Below are 18,386 nucleotides of genomic sequence, written 5' to 3' on the forward strand. Positions count from 1 at the left end.
TGGGGACTGGGGGGTGACAGAGCCCTGCTGCACAAAAATGGTGTGAACGTGTCTTGCTTTAGGAGCACCTGTGTAGCTTTGGCCCAGGATTGCCCACAGAACCTGTGTCTACCTGGAAATACTGTTGGGCTCCCTGGGGCCTCCTGTACTCCTCAGCTTACAGTTGGCTGGGTAGCAGATTGCTCCTCAGCTGCACTTCTGGAAAGCTTAGCCTGAGGAGCTCCTTTTTTCTAAGCCTAGTTTCTTCTCTGCTGTTTGACTTTCAGGTCTGTTCCCTGAACATCTGATTGAAGTCGTGAGCAGAGAGCTGGCCCTGGAGTGTGACTACCATAGAGAAGCTGCCTGTGCAAGGAAATTCCAGTATGTTCACACCACTACCTTCAGCCCCTTCCATCTGTGTGTGATGTAGAAGGCAAGAGAGGTTGCTTAAGTGCAGGGACAGAGGGGAGATGAATGTCGTGTCCTGGGATGCAGCAGAGGGGGAGGGCTGTGTGCTTGTGGGCTGAGCTGTCTGCCAGAGTTCCCACCTTGTCTCAGCCAGGCCTGTAGTGACTCAGCTGAATTGTGATGCTGAGCATGAAACCTGGGGATGAGGCAGGTGGCTGCTACTCTACTCTGCAGAACTCAAGGTGAAGGTACTGCAGTAGCTCTGGAGGCCAACTTGCAGTGCTTTCTTTGGAAGGAGTCCACAAAGAGAGGAGGGTCACAAAGCTAATCCAAGAGCTGGAGCACCTCTGCTATGAGGGTAGGCTGAGGGAGCTGAGGTTGTTCAGCCTGGAGAAGAGGCTTTAGGAGGACCTTATTGCTGCCTTCCAATACCTGAAAGGATCCTACAGGAAGGCTGCAGAGGGACTTTTCCTAAAGGTGTCTAGAGTCAGGATGAGGGGGAATGGTTTTAAGTTGAGGGAGAGTAGGGTTAGACTGAATCTTAGGAAGAATTTCTTCAGTCTGAGAGTGGTGAGACCGAAATGGGTTGTCCAGAGTGGGTGTGGATGCCTCCTGCCTGGGGGTGCTCAAGGCTAGGTTAGATGAGGCCTTGGGTAGCCAAATCTAGCTGAGAGGTAACCCTAGGCTATCCTATGACACTCTTCTGTCAGAGAAGAGTGAGGTTGGAGAGTAGGAAAAACATTTTTCCTGTAAAACTGGTCAGACACTGGGACAGGCATCCCTGGGAGGTGGTAATGTCATCACCCCTGGAGGTGTTCAAGAAACCTGTGGCGATGGCACTTTGAGATATGGTTTAAGGGCCATGGTGGTGCTGGGTTGATGGTTGGACTGGATGATCTTAGAGGTCTCTCCCAACTGAAATTATTCTATGACACAGTTAAGAGCCTAGAGCCCTCCCACTGTCACTCTGGCCAGTGATGTGAGCTCAGCAGCTGATAGCAGATGTATGTCAGTGGTGTGGGTTCTGGTAACTTGATCTCTACTGTAACTGCTGAGTTAAACAGCTCCTGGCAACCATGAGTAGGATGTGAGGAGAGCTGGCCTGAAGGGGCTGTGTGCTCTGTTGCAGAGGAGCCCAGGTGCTCTGCAGGCTCCTAAGCTTTTCCTTACCTTTCTCCATTCCCTAGGGAGCTGCTGAAGGATCATCCTTTCTTCTACGTCCCCAGAGTGATAGATGAGCTGTGCAGCAAACACGTCCTGACCACAGAGCTGGTGTCTGGCTTCCCCTTGGATCAGGCTGTAGGGCTGAGCCAGGAGATCCGCAATGAGGTACCGTGGGGTGCTCCTCCTGCCACTCCCCTTGCCCACAGCAGCACACTTGGCCTGCCTGGTGACTGGGGGACCAGGGGATTGTGGAAGTGAGCAGTGCAGAGCAGGATGGGATCTGGGGACTGCCTAGAGTCTCTGTGCAGGGAACGTGGTGGTGGCATTGGAGTCTCCCCAGGCCTTGCAGGAGCTGGCATTCAGCAGAGAGGGGCTGGAGGGGATGAGTTGAAGGGCAGCTGAAGGGGAGGTAGCTTAGCTGTGTAACCTCCAGATGCTGTTAAGTTTGGGAAGGGTTTGTCACCTATGGGAAGGGGGTCTTGTTTTGCAGCTGCTCTTTTGGGCAGAAGTGCAGAGTGATCTCAGCGTTGTTATCCCCTCCTGTGGGACTGACCTGTGCTGCACAGGGCTGCTGGAAAAGTACCTTTGGTAAACAGGAGGGGGGAGGGGTAGGCGTTGGTGCTGAATATAGCAAGGGATTGGAGTGCTGTGGTGAGACAAGCAGCTGCTCCAGGAGCAGAAATAACTGCCCTGGTATCTGGAAAGTCTTTTTTTTTTGTCTTTTTTTGTGTCTTGCTGTGAGCTGACAGCTGTTAGCAGATCACTGGGAAAGAAGGCAGAGTATGTTCCTTTACATAAACAGAGCTCAGTGTCACACTGGACTTGAAGCTATGCCAGAGCTGGCTGCCTGTAATGCCTGAACTGCATGTTTCTAGGGCGTGTCCCCTCCAGTGAGCTGCTGTGTCGGCAGGGCTGCTTTTAAAAGGCTGTGAGGTGGGGTGCTGCTGCAGAACCCCTTCTTTCCAATGAGCAGCTTTCCTACAGCCTTCAGACTCGGATGACAGGGTCATGTTGCAGGCTCTGCCTTGCATTTGTTGCTCATCTATCTCCTTTCTGAACACATGCTTCACTCAGCTTTGCAGAAGCTCAGGGACAGAATGAGCCTGGCAGTGGTTCTGCTGACCAGGCTCCAGCTTGCATATCCTCACAGAAAAGCTGTGCTGCAGTGTGTAACTCAGCAGTGGGCTCTTCAGGGAGCAAGCTACTCTTGCTTCTCCCATGCCTGTCAGTCCCAAAGTGTGAGTCTGCTGCTCATCCCTCAAGCTGGCTCAGTGCTTAAGCCAGCAGAAGATCTGGCCAAGGAGTATGTGGTGGGTGTATAGAGCTAGTGAAGACCCTTCTCAGTAAGTGTTTGGTCCTAGCTCTGTGTGTTGGTTGACAGTGTTGTAGGACAAGACTCCCCTGTTCTGCTTCTTAGGACCTTTACATTAAGATGTGGAAGCACATCTTGTTTTCCATCACCTACCCTGGCTTCATTTTCCTCAGGGTCCTGCAGAACACTCCAACAGAGTGGGCTCTAACACTTTGCTAGCCTCTTCCACCTCTGTTTCTGGATCCCTCCTTGCACTCTGGAGATGCTCCTTTGCTCTCAAAGCAATAGCCAAGTGTGTAGTCAAAGCTGGGAAGGTCAAAGGCAGGACCAAGAGACAAGTGACATGTGCAGCTGAGCGATCCCTGGAGCCTGCCATTGACAGCTGCCAGATGCAGGCTTGTGGCCCCTCTGAAGGCACCTCTGGGGGCTGACAGGAGCTAGAGCTCAGGCTGATGTAAAGCTTGGGTGGCTCCTGAGCTGTCTGCTCTGTGCCCACACCTGCTATGGGCTGGGAGTTGCTGAGAGGTGCTCCCTAACCTCTCCAGTAGTCTTGCAGTGTGCAGCAGGCAGTTCCTGACAATCTGGCAATGTGTCCCTGTTTGCTGATGTCTACTGTAAATTAGGTGTGTGAGTAGGACCTGCTGCCCTCCTGACTTGCTTCTTTCTCTCCTTGCTTTCCAAGATATGTCACAACATCCTGGTCCTGTGTCTGCGGGAGCTGTTTGAATTCAGGTACATGCAGACTGATCCAAACTGGTCAAACTTCTTCTACGACCCACAGCTGCACAAGGTAAGCCCAAGCAGCTGCTGTTCTGCCTGCACAAGAGCTGTTTTACACCAGCTTTTGATTGTTCCCCACTGTCAGAGTTTAATGAGCCCTTGCTGAGATTCTCTCAGATTCCTGTCCTTGAGCCTCAAGTGGGTGGGACAGTGAAGGCTGTCCCTTTTGCCACTTGTCCTCACTTGGTCTGGGTGGGAGAGCAGGGCACCTGCAACCCTGGCTAGCTGCCTGTCTTTGGACTTGGATCCAGTCACAGCTACTTCTTGGCTTCAAGGTCTGTTTTGAAGCTGGTCAGTGGGAAGGTGCAGCTGGCAGTGCTCTCCCAGTACACTCTGGAGCCAAGAGTCTTTAGTTGAATGCTTTTGTCTGAAAATGAGGGCAGAAATTGCAGCTGTGCTGTTGTTGGTTTGGTTGCTTGCTTATGTGCTGCAAGTCAGATGGAATCACTTGCTCATCTGAGACGTCTGTGTTGGGAAGTGCTGGGCAAAGGGTCTGTGCTGCTCTGTTCTCACACAGCCTGAGTGGAGTTACCAGCTAAGCAGGTGTGACAGTGTGGGCACTGATCATGGCTCTTCTGCCATTTACTAGTGCAGATGTCTGTGCTGCTGTCAGGGAATAAAAGAGTTAGGGGAAAGCTGAGGTGCTGTGGAAAGGCTCTCCAGCCAGCTGGGCTTCCTGAAGACATCAGCAGATGGTCAGGCTCTTGCTTGAGTGGCTGGAACCACAATGCAGAGGGGTTTGTATCTGTTTCCAGGTGGCCCTGCTGGACTTTGGAGCAACACGAGGGTTTGACGAGAAGTTCACAGATGTCTACATAGAGGTGAGAACTTGCACTGTGTCCTTGGCTCTTAGCTGTATCACTGTGCACTTGAATTCACTGAGAGCGTGGAGGGAAGCAGGGCTGGAGAGAGAGACATCTGTTCCCCTTCCTTCCCTTACCATAGACTTCAGCACATCTGCTCCAAGCCTCTGGCTGTTTGTTTGAATGCTCAGATTGCATGACCAAAGGTGGAGCACTATCCTATTGCTTCCTGGGAGGCTCAGGCAGCAGAGTCTGTCAGAGCACTTAGAATTCGGTGCTTCTCACAGCAGGAATTGCTTGTCCTGTCCACTATGTCTGCCTGTGGTTTCTGGGCTGCTTGCAGAGTGAAGTTCATGTGAAATCTTGTGTGCTTGCTTCATCATCACTCTGTTCTGCACCTGATAAATCGAGCTGCCGGGGCCAGAAGTTGTCATCTGAATCATCTCATAGCCCTTCTGGTTTGCTGGGGGAGGGGCTGACTGATTGGTGTGGCTTTTTTGATGTCCTTTCTGTTCCCTGGGCTCTGTCTAGCCCTTACTGGGAAGAGATGTGATACCGCTTTGGTAGCAGCTCTTAAACTGAGCAGGGTGCAGAGCTCTGAAGACGAGGACAGTGAGTGGGCAGCACGTTGTGCCTGCAAGCAGTTGTGTGCTCAAAGCAGTTTCAGCCATCCTCTAGATCTCCTGACAGTCTTTCTCCTGTTCAGGTAATCAAGGCAGCTGCTGACATGGACAGAGAGAGAGTTCTGAAGAAGTCCATTGAAATGAAATTCCTCACTGGCTATGAAGTCAAGGTATGGAGTAGAAGGCTGTGCTTTTAGTGGTGGCCACTGGTAAACACAGTGTGTGTCTGTGGGCAGCTCTAGACTGCTTGTGTTAGTAGAAAACAATGCCAGTCTGAAAGTCCTGTTGAAGAGAGGGGGGGGGGAATGTTTTGACTTCTCTCAATTCTTTTTGGAGCATGGGAGCCCCAAACCCCTTCTCCTTCTGTTTCTCCCCATGCAAGACCCTGTGGGTGATGACTGCTGAGATTTCTTGACTGGGTGTATGATCTCTGCAAGGTTTAGTTGCTCTAAACTGTATTGACCTAATGTTCCTCAGCCTTGCTGGGGGCTAGAGATGACCTTTGTTGTGGGTGTAGCCAGATGCCTCGAGGTGCTCTTGCTCTTGCAGCAATTCTCCTTTTCCTCCCTGGTGCTGAAAACATCCAGTGATGTTCTTTATGCCGCTTTCCTTTTGGGCAGGAAATGGAAGATGCCCACTTAAATGCTGTCCTCATCCTGGGAGAGGCTTTTGCATCCGAGGAACCTTTTGATTTTGGCAACCAAAGCACCACTGAAAAGATCCACGGTTTAATCCCAGTCATGCTGAAGCATCGGCTGATCCCTCCGCCAGAGGAGACCTACTCTCTTCATCGGAAGATGGGGGGGTCCTTCCTCATCTGCACCAAACTGAAGGCCAAAATTCCCTGCAAAAACATGTTCCAAGAGGCATACAGCAAATACTGGAGCAGCAGAGGCAAGAAGCCAGAGGAGTAGTGAGGATGAACTAAGATGTCTTGTTCTGAGGGCACAGTTCCCTGAGCCTTGCAGAGAGCGTTGTAGCCTCCCATGCCTTGCACCCCAGTTCTCCATCCTCTTGAGATGCAGCAGCTGTGCCCTGGAAGCCAAGGTTGTGTTTCATGAGGACAAAGCTGTTCTGTCGTGCTCTGTGTGTCCTACACTGACTACCAGTGCAGCCTGCAGCTTGCAGGAAGCTGTCTTCTCGAGTGCTTCTCTACTGTGTCAAGGCAGCAGCTGACTACCTTGAGTGCATTTGTAACGTTGTGATGGTGGCTGCAGATTCACTGGGGAGGGGAAAGGAGCAGAAGAGTAGCACTGAATAGGGAAACCTGTTTAAAATACTCCAAGAAGTCAGGTTTGTTGTTTTGGGTTTTTTTAAAGCCTTCCCTCTTTCATGCCGTGGTGGAGTTCAAGTAGTTTTCATGCTGTGAATGGAATACAAAGGTGTACCCCTACCACAGACACGTTCAGCACCTTCCCCCCTCCGTTTTGGTGGCAGTTTGAAGCCCCCTCCTGGATTTCACTGACACTGATATAGTGCCAGGGGAGGGGGTGTGTGTACCTAGGATGAAGCCTTTATGCTTTCTGCCTCTCTTTGGCTTGCATAGGAAGTATTTTACAAATCTGAGCACGCAGTGCCAGTCTCTTCAACACACCTGTACACCTGACATAACCGTTCTCGGGTCTGGGAGTCAGATGTCATCCAGGGAGCTGTATCTGAGCACACAGAGTGGGATTCGTCACTGTCTGGCAGGTATCACGTTTCCTGAAGGCCAGCTACATGAGCTCCAACTCCTGATACCATCTGCTTGCTGGACTCCAAGAGCCTAGTCTGTCTGTCTGTCTATCTCTTTGCTTTCCTCTAATACAGAACTTAAGGCAAGGCAGACCTGTAATGTCTCTCGGGGGCATTTCAAGCTTTTGCTGAAGTGTCACACACTTACAAGCAGCCACACAGGGTTAGTTTGTTGGAGACAAGCCAGGAAACTGACTTTCTGTAGTTTTGTACCAAGCCTGTACCTGTATGATTCCTGATTTCAATAAAAAAAGTGCTTGTGCAGTGGGCCTTCTGCCTGCCCTTTGTTCAGCTCCTGGTGCCCGTTGAACCCTGGCCTGTGGGATAAACAGAAGCTTCTAAGGCTCCTCTTGCTGCAGTTGTTTGCTCAGAGCGTAGCTGCTGCCCTTGTAAGGCCATCTGCCCATGGGTTGGTTATGCCTCCAGCCTGCCGTTTTGGCTCTGTCATCAGTACTAAGGAATGGCTACAGGTATCTGCAGGGTGGCTGTCAGGAGGATGGAGCCAGGCTCTCTTCAGTGACACCCAGTGACAGGAGGAGGAGCAACCTCAATCACAGGAAATTCCATCTCAACCTGAGGAAGCACTGCCTTATTGTCAGGCTGCTGGAGCCCTGGAGCAGACTGCCCAGAGGGGTTGTGCAGTCTCCTTCTCTAGAGATCTTCAAAACTCTCCTGGATATGCTCCTGTATGACCTGCCTTAGGTGGTCCTGCTTTGCACGGGGTGGGGTTGGACTCAGTGATCTCTGGAAGTCCTTTCCAACCCTTAACGTTCTATGAGTCTGCAAACAGTGATGGTGATGAGAAGCCAGAGGGACATCATCAGCCTAAGCAGCTGTCTTCTGGCCATGAAAATCCCTGGTAATGGACTTGTCTTCCTGTTTTCATTTGTTCAGTCCCTCTGTCACCAGGTCTCTCTGCCTTGCCTCCACTTGTGACGGAAGAGCAGCCCTTGGAGGTGATGCTTGTGCTGGTAAGGCACCAACGAGGTCATCTGACAGATGTGCCAGATATGTAGGTAGTCCCACTCAGGTAACACAGCCCAGCAATGCAGGATCTTAAACCTCAGCAGGTAAGAAATCCTCACTTGTGATACTGGCAGAGGTAAAAAGGTGAGTGAATAAATTGTCTCTCGGGAGGGACCTCTGAGAAACCGAACAGGTTATTGTGTTACCTTTATTCTGAGGTCCTAAATATATAAACCTCTTCATTTAGGGCTTGGTTGGGAAAGTTTAATTCAGCTAAAATACTGCTTAGGCTATTCCTGGCTCTTTGAGAAGAGTCTCTGCTGTTGAGTTGTTTTGCATCAAGGTGTTAAACTTTTTGTGCACTGATAGAATAACTTTTCCTTCTTCTGGCTTCTGATAAGGCTCAGTCTATTTTTCGTCCATTGTGTCTAGACCTTGCAGCTGTTAACAGCATTGGAATTGATGTTAGAAGCCATTGGTAAAGGCTGAAAAGCAAAGAGCTAAAAGCTGAGGAGGGGACTGGATTTGGTGATCTCCAGAGCAGCAGATGAGGCAGAGCCAGTGTTCAGAGAGCTTGCCAAGTAAACTCGAGCAAGTTCCCCTCTCCAAGGAGCACAGCCAGGTGAGCCTGCTAAGTGCTGCTTCATCTCTGGTACATTCTGCTGGGGCAGGAAACATTTCCCTTCCCTTGAGAGAGAGCTGTTTAACATTTACCTATGGCAGAGCATAAAACCCAGGAGGTGGTTCTGAATTTGCCTAAAGGGTAGCAGCTAGCAGGAGGTCTGATGTTTGGGGGTTTTATTAGGCAAGCTAATTAGGGCTAACGCTCCTGGCCTTTAGTGTATGTTCTGACAGCATTCATTTCACTAGCTTTGTCCAGAGAAGTCTGTGGCATGAGAATCTGCATGGCAGTGTAACAGATGTGAGGGAAGGGTGAGCCAGAAAGCTGTGCTTTCTGACTAGCAGGAACACTCCATTGTGCTGCTGGCTCTGCACCAGCTGCTGCCTCAGCTGGAACTACACCTGTAGGCTGAGTATTTCTCTACAGCACGCTACTAAGCTGTAGAAAAATCCTCCTGCAGGAATCAGTTCTTTGTTCCACGGGGCAGGCTGGAGATTAAATCTACTTCTCTGAAGGCAGGGATTTGCTGGTCTATAAAATCAAGATTCAGCCTGCACATGGTAGCACTGATATTTTTCCTACCTTTTTTCTTCAACACGGGCACCACATCAGACCAGATGATGAATGCTGAGGAGCTGAACAGGAAGCCCAACACGCACTTCACTTTCTGCTTTCCTGGTGTCCAAATCCCTTGACAATAGCTGTGATAGTGCAACTTGGACCCCGAAGATTCAGAAATACAGCACCAGGAGTCCAAGCCAGAGCACCGGGAACAAGTGGTAGTTACAGATACACAGCAGCTAGAAGGGACCAGCAGTGGGATGAGCCCATGAGCTTAAATCCACATAAGATGGAGCAGGGGAGGGTGAGCCAATGATACTTTTGACTTCTCCCTAGTGTCAGGTGATAGGAGGAGAGGAAATGGCCTGAAATTGTGCCAGGGGTGGCTCAGGTTGGATATTAAGAACATTTTCCTCATTTCTTTGCTGCAGGAGTGGTCAGGGATTGGAACAGGCTGCCCAGGGAGGTGGTGGAGTCACCATCCCTGGGAGGTGTTCAAGAAAACTGTGGACATAGCACTTAGGGTTTAGGGGGGCATGGGGGTGTTATGTTGAAGGCTGGACTTGTTTTGGTTGGAGGAGACCTTTAAAATCAATTCTATGGTGGAAGCTCAGAAATGCTGCAGAATTCAGCCTGGAAACATTGGATGTGTAACTTCCTGCAGGAGGAACATGAGTAACAATGAGTACAGGGAAGAGATAAGCTAAGAAAATAGGTCAAGGTGGGTTGAAGCAGGTCACTGTACTGAAGCAGGTCACTGTACCAAAGCAGGTCACTGTACCAAGGCAGAAGGTGGCTTGACTGAGTTTTCCACAAAGGTTCTCCTATTTTTCTTTCCTGAAAGCTGTAAAGAGTTAAGGAAGAGATGACAAAAAAACATTTTTCCTCCCCACTGTGCTTTTATGCTGATGTTACGAGGTTTTTATCTTCAAGAACACCATTTTTTCTCCTTTCCATTTCCTCCTCAAAGCTTACAGTGAGAAGAGGAAAGAAAAAGGCAAAAGAAGACAGAACATCTGCACTTCTAACAGTTCCCTGTTTTATTGCAGTACATCAAAGTAGGTTAATATTAAGTGTGTTACCAACATAAAATATTGGTGGCAAATCATTTTTTTTACGTTGACTCGCCCACCTTAAATATTTCTGTGCAAAAAAGAATCTACATCATTGTTCTGTAGCAGAGAATCTCTTTAACAATGTCCCCTACAACATGGAGGGCATTAAAAGAAAACAAAACAAAAACCCCAAAACAAAACAAACCAAAACAAAAAAAAAAAAGTGAGAAGAGGCAAAAAAAGCAGAACCTTTCCCCCACACGCACACTTGTCAGCTTTTATACTCTAAAACAAAACAAAAAGTGATTACATCTATGCCATGCAAAACTGTACAGTAATATTACAATGAAAAAGGAAAAAAAAAAAAAACAAACAAACCAAAACAAAGCCAAAATAAACCCTAAAAAAAAATGTATTTTAAAAATAAGTGATATGAAAGTGTCATACATAAAAAGGCAGGTATAATTGCTCTGAAATGCCGGCGCTGCTTTGCCTCTGGATTTCTTCCCTGGGGATGAGACTTCCTTAAATGCAAGACTGAGCAAGGTTTGTGCTGAGCTGGGGCTGGAAGGAAAGCCTGAGTGGAGGTGGAATACTGAGAGTGGAAAGCCTGCAGCAGAGTAGTTCCCGGGGGGTGTTCTATCAAGTACGGGGTGAACACAAAGCAGGCAGCAGGGCACAGTTTGTGCCAGTGCAGAAAGCTGGCCTGTACTTCCTCCATGCTCCCATCAGTCCTCTGCCCCACTGCAGAAGCTGTTCTGTGCCACCTGGATTCTCAGACTAAGGCTCAGGTGTGGGGACTTGCATTGCAACAGATTTTACCCATCTGAAACTTGAGGAGCATGCATAAAATGGAGAACCCTCCCTGCCGCCTTCTGCCCAAAAGCATCTTTGTCCTGGTGGGCAGGGTCTGCCAGGCAAGACAGGATGGTGCCAGAATCGGTTTCTGTGTTAATGCTCCAGCTGTTGTGTCTCGAAAGACCAGCAAGCTGTGTAGCAGCTCGGTGTGGCTCAAGTGCACTTCTGTACCTACACTCTGCTTTTCAGACTGTTTTGGTACAAGAGCTTCCCTCTGCCCCGCAGCTGAGAATAACACACACCTAGCTTCCAACTTGATCAGAATCAAATCCAAGAGAAAACAGCCTTCCTGACTCAGGGCTGAAGCTTGTTTAAATGAGCAAAAATGCTCATTCCTAACAAGCCACAGCAACTAATGAAAAGAAAAGAAGCAACTACTTCACCACCACTTCAGAAATGGTTTTGTTTGGAAACCACCAGCTGTCTTCTACAGGTTGAAGGCAAGAGAGAGGAGTACAACAATCCTGCTTTGGGGTTTATGAAATGTGGAAGGAAGCCACACAGCTATGTGTGCACACGTGCAGGGGAAAACCACTCGCCAACCCTTTCTCATTCCATAGCCTGGAATCCTTAGTAGCTGCCTGAATCTGTCCAGATCCTTTGTTGCCATTAAAAGAGCAAAAAGAAAAATGCAACCCTCCCCCCACCCCCGATGTCTAAACAGTGTGAAAAATGCAAGATGCCTTGTCTCAGCCAGAAGGAAAAAAATCAGCTGGATCCACACTGTACAGAGAACATGTGCTACAGTCAGAGATTCCACAGCCTTTCAGCTCCCTGGGCAGGACGCAGCCCTTGCACTCTGAAGCTGAAGCGACACTGCAGTGCCAAGTAGCAAATATCAAACCTTAAGGGACAACTGTCTTTGAGATACCAGTCAAGAGCCTTACAGTTCAAATGATCAAATTACTTCTCCTAGCCCAATGAAGGTTTTCGAAGCTCAGCTACAGTAGGCAGAAGTTCTTAGTGTTTGTGCCAACAAAATCAGATGAGTGCAGTTTAAAACTTTTTGTAAGCAAGTGGTCCCCAAATACATCAAACTGCTCCAGCCCTAGGGCAAGTAAGTGATGTGGCCATTTGCTTTTCAACTGAGAGGACAATTGCTGTTTTTCTTCTGGACAGGTGAGCATAAAAATGCAGAGTACCAAAGTAGGATTACTCTGTTTAATCATTAAAGGAGACTGCCATGGCTTAGAACGTGTGGAGTACAAACAGTGTAGGCTTCTGGAGCTCTATCCTCTGGAGCTTGGTTTTGTAACACAGCTGAGCTAGGCTCTGCCTGAAAAATGTCAGGGTTTGGATTGCAGGCACTGTCATGGAGGGGTTTACTCAAGTGAATTGTTTGTTCTGTTGTGGCTGGTCCATTTTCAGACAGAGCACTATTAGCTCAGCTGCAAAGAAAAAAAAGATGATAAATGCACAAAGAAGACCCTGTCACCCTCACTTGGGGGACTGCCATGCAGGCTGCTCTGAAATGACTGTTTCAATGCCTTCTCTCTACATCAAAATAAAGTTTATGTTTAAATACAACATACAGTACATACCAAACTCGTCTGCAAAGGCTTTGAGAAGTAAGTGGACATGATTCACCAAAAGGAGGGGGGGCTGTGGGGCAAAAGCAGTGGCTATAATTGAAGCAATAGGCTGCCACCTTTTAAAAGAAGCTGCTGTGGAAGTGGAGTAACACCAGTAACACCCTGCCTGTTTGTCCCTCACAGAGACTGGGAGGAATTAAGTTTCAAGTGCTTTGCTGTTCACTAAAGCTTTTACTGTTAAATGCCAGGCTTGCAAATGTAAGAGCTTTGAAGTGAAAAATGAAAAACACAACCAGTTTGCAACTCTGAAGAACTCACACAGGAAGGAGAGAGAGAGATAAAGAGAGAGAGCCAGAGGGGCTTTTGATAGGATCACTCCTACAAAATAAAATTGCCTGAATTCCTATCCCAAAGGAACACTGAATGAGTTTCAACCTGGCTGAGCCTCTTGACTCAGAATGAGAGAGCAATCTTACCAGGAGACCCAGCATGGATGTAGATATCTGTGCAGTTCTCATTTAGCTCACACCTGGAAACTACTGTACATGGGTTGAACTTACCTATAACTTCTATTAGGGAAGACAGAAACTGGAAAACTCCCAACTGCTATATGTGGGTGAAGCACTATGGACTGCTGACTGCAAGAATATAGAATGGTTTAGTAAGAGCCATAAGTTTCCAAACACCACAAACCCAGGATTCTAAATACAAAAAGCCCTTTTATATCTTTGAGTATGGTCAGAGTGTAAAGGCAGCAACAGTACTACTGAGAAGAGAGGCTCATTTGAACACACTCCCAACCTGCTAGGGGACATCTCCCTCACGCTGTCCATTCATACATCAGACTCTCTCACTTTATTCTGTTGACTGCTTGACCAGCTCCAGCTTTTGACTTATTTCTGCAAGTTTAGTGGGCTCTGCCCTCTGCTGCGATACCTTCTGCCTGCCAACCTGAACCGCAGTCGAAACCAAACAGCAGGTTGAGCACGCAGACACAACTGCAAATTGCAAAAGCCCACTGCCTGGGCAGGGAGAGAGAGGCAAACCAACCTTGCCAGCATGGCAGTTGTGAGTGACTAGGCATCTTCGACTACCACAGTGTGAACAGTATGAGGTCAGTCTTCAAGGTTCTTCGTTGCTACAGTGGCAGCGCAGCCTGCCACGGCTCGCTTCGGGCTAAGGGCACTCATTTGGTTGATGTGTATTAGCAACTAGTATTTGGTAACAACAGTAACAGTTTTCTGGTTAGGGATGGTCAAGGAGATGTGGAAGACTGCTCCCCTCTGAGTTAAACCCAGTGAAAGGCTGACCCAGGAGACAGTTTTCCTGCTGACCCCTGCCACGGTGATCTCTTAAGGACCTCTACTGTAGCTTGTCAGAAGGTGCACAGCTGGCACATGAGACACCAGGGCAACCACCTGGCTGCCCAGCGCCCTGGCTTGTGGGGGCAGGGGGCTGCCTTCCAATTGCTGTCATTTTCGCACAGGGTGGGGGGTGAATGTGAAAGCAGGAATGAACAGCTTCAGTTTTGCTACTGCCAGAAGGAAAGGAACGGTGCAGAAGCAGTGCGGGGACCTCTCCCGGCAGCGCGGTGAGCGCTAGGGCACAGGAACATCTGTCCTGCAGAAGGGGTCGGGGTCAGGCCAGGCCTCCGAGTCTGTCTGATTACCAAGCATGAAAACAGGGACAACACAAATCTTAAATTAAAGGCTCACTTAAATAAGCATCCATCTTCTGCTGCATACACAATGCTTTTTTTTTTTTTCTCTTTTTCTCTTTTCTGTTTTTGTTTTTTTTTTCCTGTGTGTGTGGTTTTTTTTTCTCTTTGAATATATACATACCTATTTTTACCTCTAACATCTGCATATTCATTTAAACTCTGTCTTGTAGTAAAATATGCATCATCTTCATCAATAAGGATTTGCTGGCGACAATCGGATCGACATTCAAACGTGGTGGCTGAAAGCTTTTTATGTGCCTCTGACGTGCTGATCATCATTCCCCCGTGCTGGGGAAAAGGGGTCTCTGTGCTACTTTTGTACAGTACAATGAGCTACTGTATGAAACCAAAAATCCCTCTGAATTTTCTCTTGTTGATACTGGGCTGGTCTACGTACGCTACCTTTTGGGAAGTGGAGGGTGAGATAAATACGTCTTTAAAAATGAAGCAGCTGTAATCACAAAAATGAAACCAATGCTAGTAACAACTCTACAGCATCTGGTGTTTACCAACATCCTAGCTTTGCTCCTTTGCTGCTTGTCAAATCTGGGGAAGGGAGGGTGAGGCAGTGACAAACGGTGCTGAAGGCGACCAGCTTTTACCTTCCTCTGTACCCCACTCCCAGATCACTTTCAGACAGGGACTGGAGAAGGTTAGGATGATGAAGGTGAGAACTGGAACAAGTGAAGGGAACAGCCATGGGGAGAGTGAGCTGCTGTGATGTCAAATCTGAATGCTGAAGCAGTTCATGAGTCCCAACTCACGTGGTCAGAACTCTCCAGGGAGAGGCTCTTGGTCTTGTGAGGAGAAACTGGGCTGGGAGGGCTGCTGAGGTTGGAGCTGTTCGATGCAGTAGAGTGTCTTGGAGAGTCAGAGTCCTGCAGCCCAAAGACCCAGGAGAACACCAGTAAGCAGGAGGACAGCAAGTTGAAGAGAGACTGAGGGTGACTACATTCAAAGGCCACCAAGCATTTTGCTTGTGTCTAAAATTCCTGGGGAGTTTTTTTTTTGCACATAATTTCCTGGTCCAGGGCAACTTAAGAGTAAGCAGTCAGATCACTTAGCTGATGCTGAGTAAGGACACAGCTCCTTACAGTCTGCACGTTGCTAAGGGCTTCGTCAGAGGGTGCAGCTTCATGATGCCTGTGAAGCTACAATGGCTCCTACACTGAGCTGGGCAATATTTATGGTGCACGTTTCACCACAGCTACCTCTTCTGTATCATTGCCAGCATATAAATTCAAAGCATCCTAATCGAGTTTCTCCAGTTGGACCTTCCAGAATACAGCAGAATGCAACTATGTCTCAGCTCGAGTTTGGGATGGCAACTGCATTTCAGCTTCAGCTGAAAGGACCTTTTCAGCAGCTGTGTGAGCAATCTTCTTTTCACTCCTTGCTCAGAGAAGGGGCTGGGGAAGTTCTGCTGTCCAATTTCAGATTGAACCCTCCCATGTAAAACAATTCTTGGTCAGAGGAACTTGTTCTGCACAGAAGTTATTAAACCCAGTTTCTGCTCCAAGTGAACTCATTGGATGATAATTCTTAAATTACTTTGTTAACTTCAGGCACTCTGAGCACAAAATGTCTCCTGTAAAATGGTTGCTAAGGTATCTTAAGAGTCTTGGCAAGTTAGGGGCAGAAGGAGTATCACTATTTCACTAACACACTGTTGCTCTACTGGGACAGTATTTTTGGGAGCCTCACATATCTCAGGTAAGGGGTGCAGAGAGATTTCTGCATGTCAGAGCAGGAGCAGAACTGACTGACTTTGTCCAGTCTTTTGCCAGGGTAGCTTGAAATACAAAAGTTCCAGATTTCCACTGTCAATGACTCCTAAACTTGTAGCCAAACCCACCACAGACTTTGACTTCCTCATCTTTATCAACACACTTCAATTTTCTCCTTTCTTTTGCCACTCACCTCTCTCTCATAGTCCCTTGTTGGAGCGTCGCTGCCTTGGTCCAGGCCACCAGAGGATAGGGACCCATCTGAGGGCGATGCCATGGGCTGCCGCTTGGCTCCGTAGCTGCCTCCCGAGAACTCCCTCCTCAAGGCGCTGCCGTTCTGTGCAGATGATCCTAGAACACAGGGAGGAATTCATCTCTGCTACAGCTGCTGCTGCCCTGCTTGCTTCTGCTTTCCTCCACCACATCCCAAGATGCTCAGCTCTTGGCTTGCAGGCTCTGCAGGCTTTTATCTTGCCTGATGCCAGCTGCAGTTCTGCTCCCTCCCTTGACATGCCAGCAAAAGCACACTTCAGCTGGCACAGACACACACTACAAAGACAGCAGCTGTAGAAACTGCTGTAGTGGCAGTCTAGTTGAGTGGCCTCTTTTCCAGGGAGTGGCTGGGCTCTGCCAGCAGGTACAGATGGCAGCAGACAGATGACTTCTGCAAGCAATTGGTAACATGCAGCAAATACTGCATGTGCCACGGGAAAGGGAAAAAGCCTTCACGAGTTAGGACACAATCTTGCCTTTACACATTGCTCTTGGGGAGATTTCCAATGTGCCCCTGTGGCCAAGAAGGCCAGAGGCACCCTGGAGTGGATTACAAGGGCTGTGTATAGCAGGTCAAGATAGGTTCTCGTGCTCCTCTACCCTGCCCTGCCGAGGCCACATCTGGAACATTGTGTCCAGTTCTGGGCCCCTCAGTTCGAGAAGGACCTCAGGGAACTGCTTGAGAAAGTCCAGCACAGAGACACAAAGTTGCTGAAGGCAGTGGAACATCTCCTTGAGGAGAGGTTGAAGGAGCTGGGGCTCTTTAGATTGGAGCAGAGGAGCCTGAAGGGTGACCTCATTAATGTTTATAAAGACATGCAGGGCAGCATCAGGAGGACAGAGCCAGGTTCTGCTCAATGATGTCTAATTATGGGACAAGGGGCAATAGGTGAGGTTCCATGGGAACATGAAGAAAAACTTTTCCACTGTGAGGGTGGCTGAGCCCTAGAGCAGGCTGCCCAGAGAGGTTGTGGAATCAACTCTGGTGACTTTCAAAACCTGCCTGGATGTGTTTCTGTGTGAGCTGCCCTAGGTGATCCTGCTCTGGCACGGAGGTTGGACTGGATGATCTTTTGAGGTCCATTCCAACCCCTAACACTCTGTGATTCTGTGACTCCATAAGAAACTGAGAACAGTCAGACACTGGAATCATCTCCCAAGGGGAGCAGTGGATTCCCCTACAATGGGCAGTTTTAAGACAGCTACACAGGGTGCTGGCCCAGCTGATTTCAACTATAGCATCATCTAGAAAGTTTGGACCAGATGATCCCTGGGGTCTCTTCCAACCTGGCATTCTGAGATTCACGTGGTCCATTATTTAGTCATTTGCCAGGTCTGAGCACAGGCCACTGTGCCAACTCTGGAACTCAGCGGTGGCACAGCTGTACTAGGAATGGTGTTTCCAATGCAATCCAACTGGGAATTCCATACCTGCAGCCAGCTTTCTGTTGCTTTCTATTCGCACCAGCAGCAAGACAGGCATCAAAAGCTCTACACGGCTCAGCAACAAAGTTAATAACCACGGAGCTTGTGACCAACTTGCCACCAATTTCAAACGCTTAAGCAGCCCCAAGGGTAAGAATGTTATTTAAACTTGATGAATTGCAGCTGTGGGACTCTCAAAAGGGCTCCTTTGAAAGCAAGATTAAAATACTGTGTGTGGCCTCAAAGGGAACAGAGGCAGCCATCACCTCTGAAAATCCTGTCTACTGACAGTAGGGATAGAAGCAAATGCAGTTAAGCCCTTTCCCTAAAATTCACACATTCACAGATTCAATTGGGTTGGAAAGGACCCCAACACCTCAAACTAGATTAGGCTGCTCAGGGCAACAGTGACTCTGATCTCAAACGCCTCCAGGAACAGGGCCTCAAACACATCTCTGGGAAACCTGTTCCAGTCTTTCACCACTCTTATTGTGCACAACTTCCTCCTGATGTCCAACCTAAATCTCCCCTGCTCCACTTTCAAACCACTGACCCTTGTCCTATGACCACAGGCCCTTCTAATCAGTTCCTGCCCAGCCTTTCTGTAGGTCCCCTTCAGATACTGAAAAGCAGTTCTAAGGTCTCCCCAGAGCCTTCTCTGCTCCAGGCTCAACAGGCACAATTCTCTCAGCCTGGCTTCACAGGAGAGGTGCTCCAACCTTCTGATCATCTTAGTGGTTCCTCTGGACCCACTCCAGAAGGTCCATGTCTCTCTTGTCTTGGGGGCCTCAGAGCTTGGACAGAGCACGGCAGGTGAGGTCTCCTCAGAGCAGAGCAGCAGAGA

At 48.7% G+C, this 18,386-nt stretch overlaps 2 protein-coding genes across 9 annotated transcripts in view; one reads left to right on the forward strand and one right to left on the reverse strand.

Moving 5' to 3' along the window:
* Nucleotides 1–7,067, forward strand: part of COQ8A (coenzyme Q8A) — a 38,352-nt gene extending 31,285 nt beyond the window's left edge. Inside the window, exons 10-15 of the mRNA XM_064164320.1 lie at nucleotides 267–360; nucleotides 1,575–1,716; nucleotides 3,546–3,653; nucleotides 4,399–4,464; nucleotides 5,153–5,239; nucleotides 5,690–7,067. Of these exons, the coding sequence (XP_064020390.1) occupies nucleotides 267–360; nucleotides 1,575–1,716; nucleotides 3,546–3,653; nucleotides 4,399–4,464; nucleotides 5,153–5,239; nucleotides 5,690–5,983 (791 nt within the window). The 3' untranslated portion in view covers nucleotides 5,984–7,067. The remainder of the gene's footprint in view (nucleotides 1–266; nucleotides 361–1,574; nucleotides 1,717–3,545; nucleotides 3,654–4,398; nucleotides 4,465–5,152; nucleotides 5,240–5,689) is intronic.
* Nucleotides 7,068–9,974: 2,907 nt separating this feature from the next.
* Nucleotides 9,975–18,386, reverse strand: part of CDC42BPA (CDC42 binding protein kinase alpha) — a 212,916-nt gene continuing 204,504 nt past the window's right edge. For all 8 annotated transcript variants that reach the window (XM_064164331.1, XM_064164325.1, XM_064164330.1 and 5 more), the window contains 2 exons: nucleotides 16,038–16,195; nucleotides 9,975–14,995 (listed from right to left, as the gene is read on the reverse strand). In XM_064164331.1, the coding sequence (XP_064020401.1) occupies nucleotides 14,864–14,995; nucleotides 16,038–16,195 (290 nt within the window). In that variant the 3' untranslated portion in view covers nucleotides 9,975–14,863. The remainder of the gene's footprint in view (nucleotides 14,996–16,037; nucleotides 16,196–18,386) is intronic.

The sequence above is a fragment of the Pogoniulus pusillus genome, chromosome 25, assembly GCF_015220805.1.
Source record: "Pogoniulus pusillus isolate bPogPus1 chromosome 25, bPogPus1.pri, whole genome shotgun sequence".
Taxonomy (NCBI): domain Eukaryota; kingdom Metazoa; phylum Chordata; class Aves; order Piciformes; family Lybiidae; genus Pogoniulus; species Pogoniulus pusillus.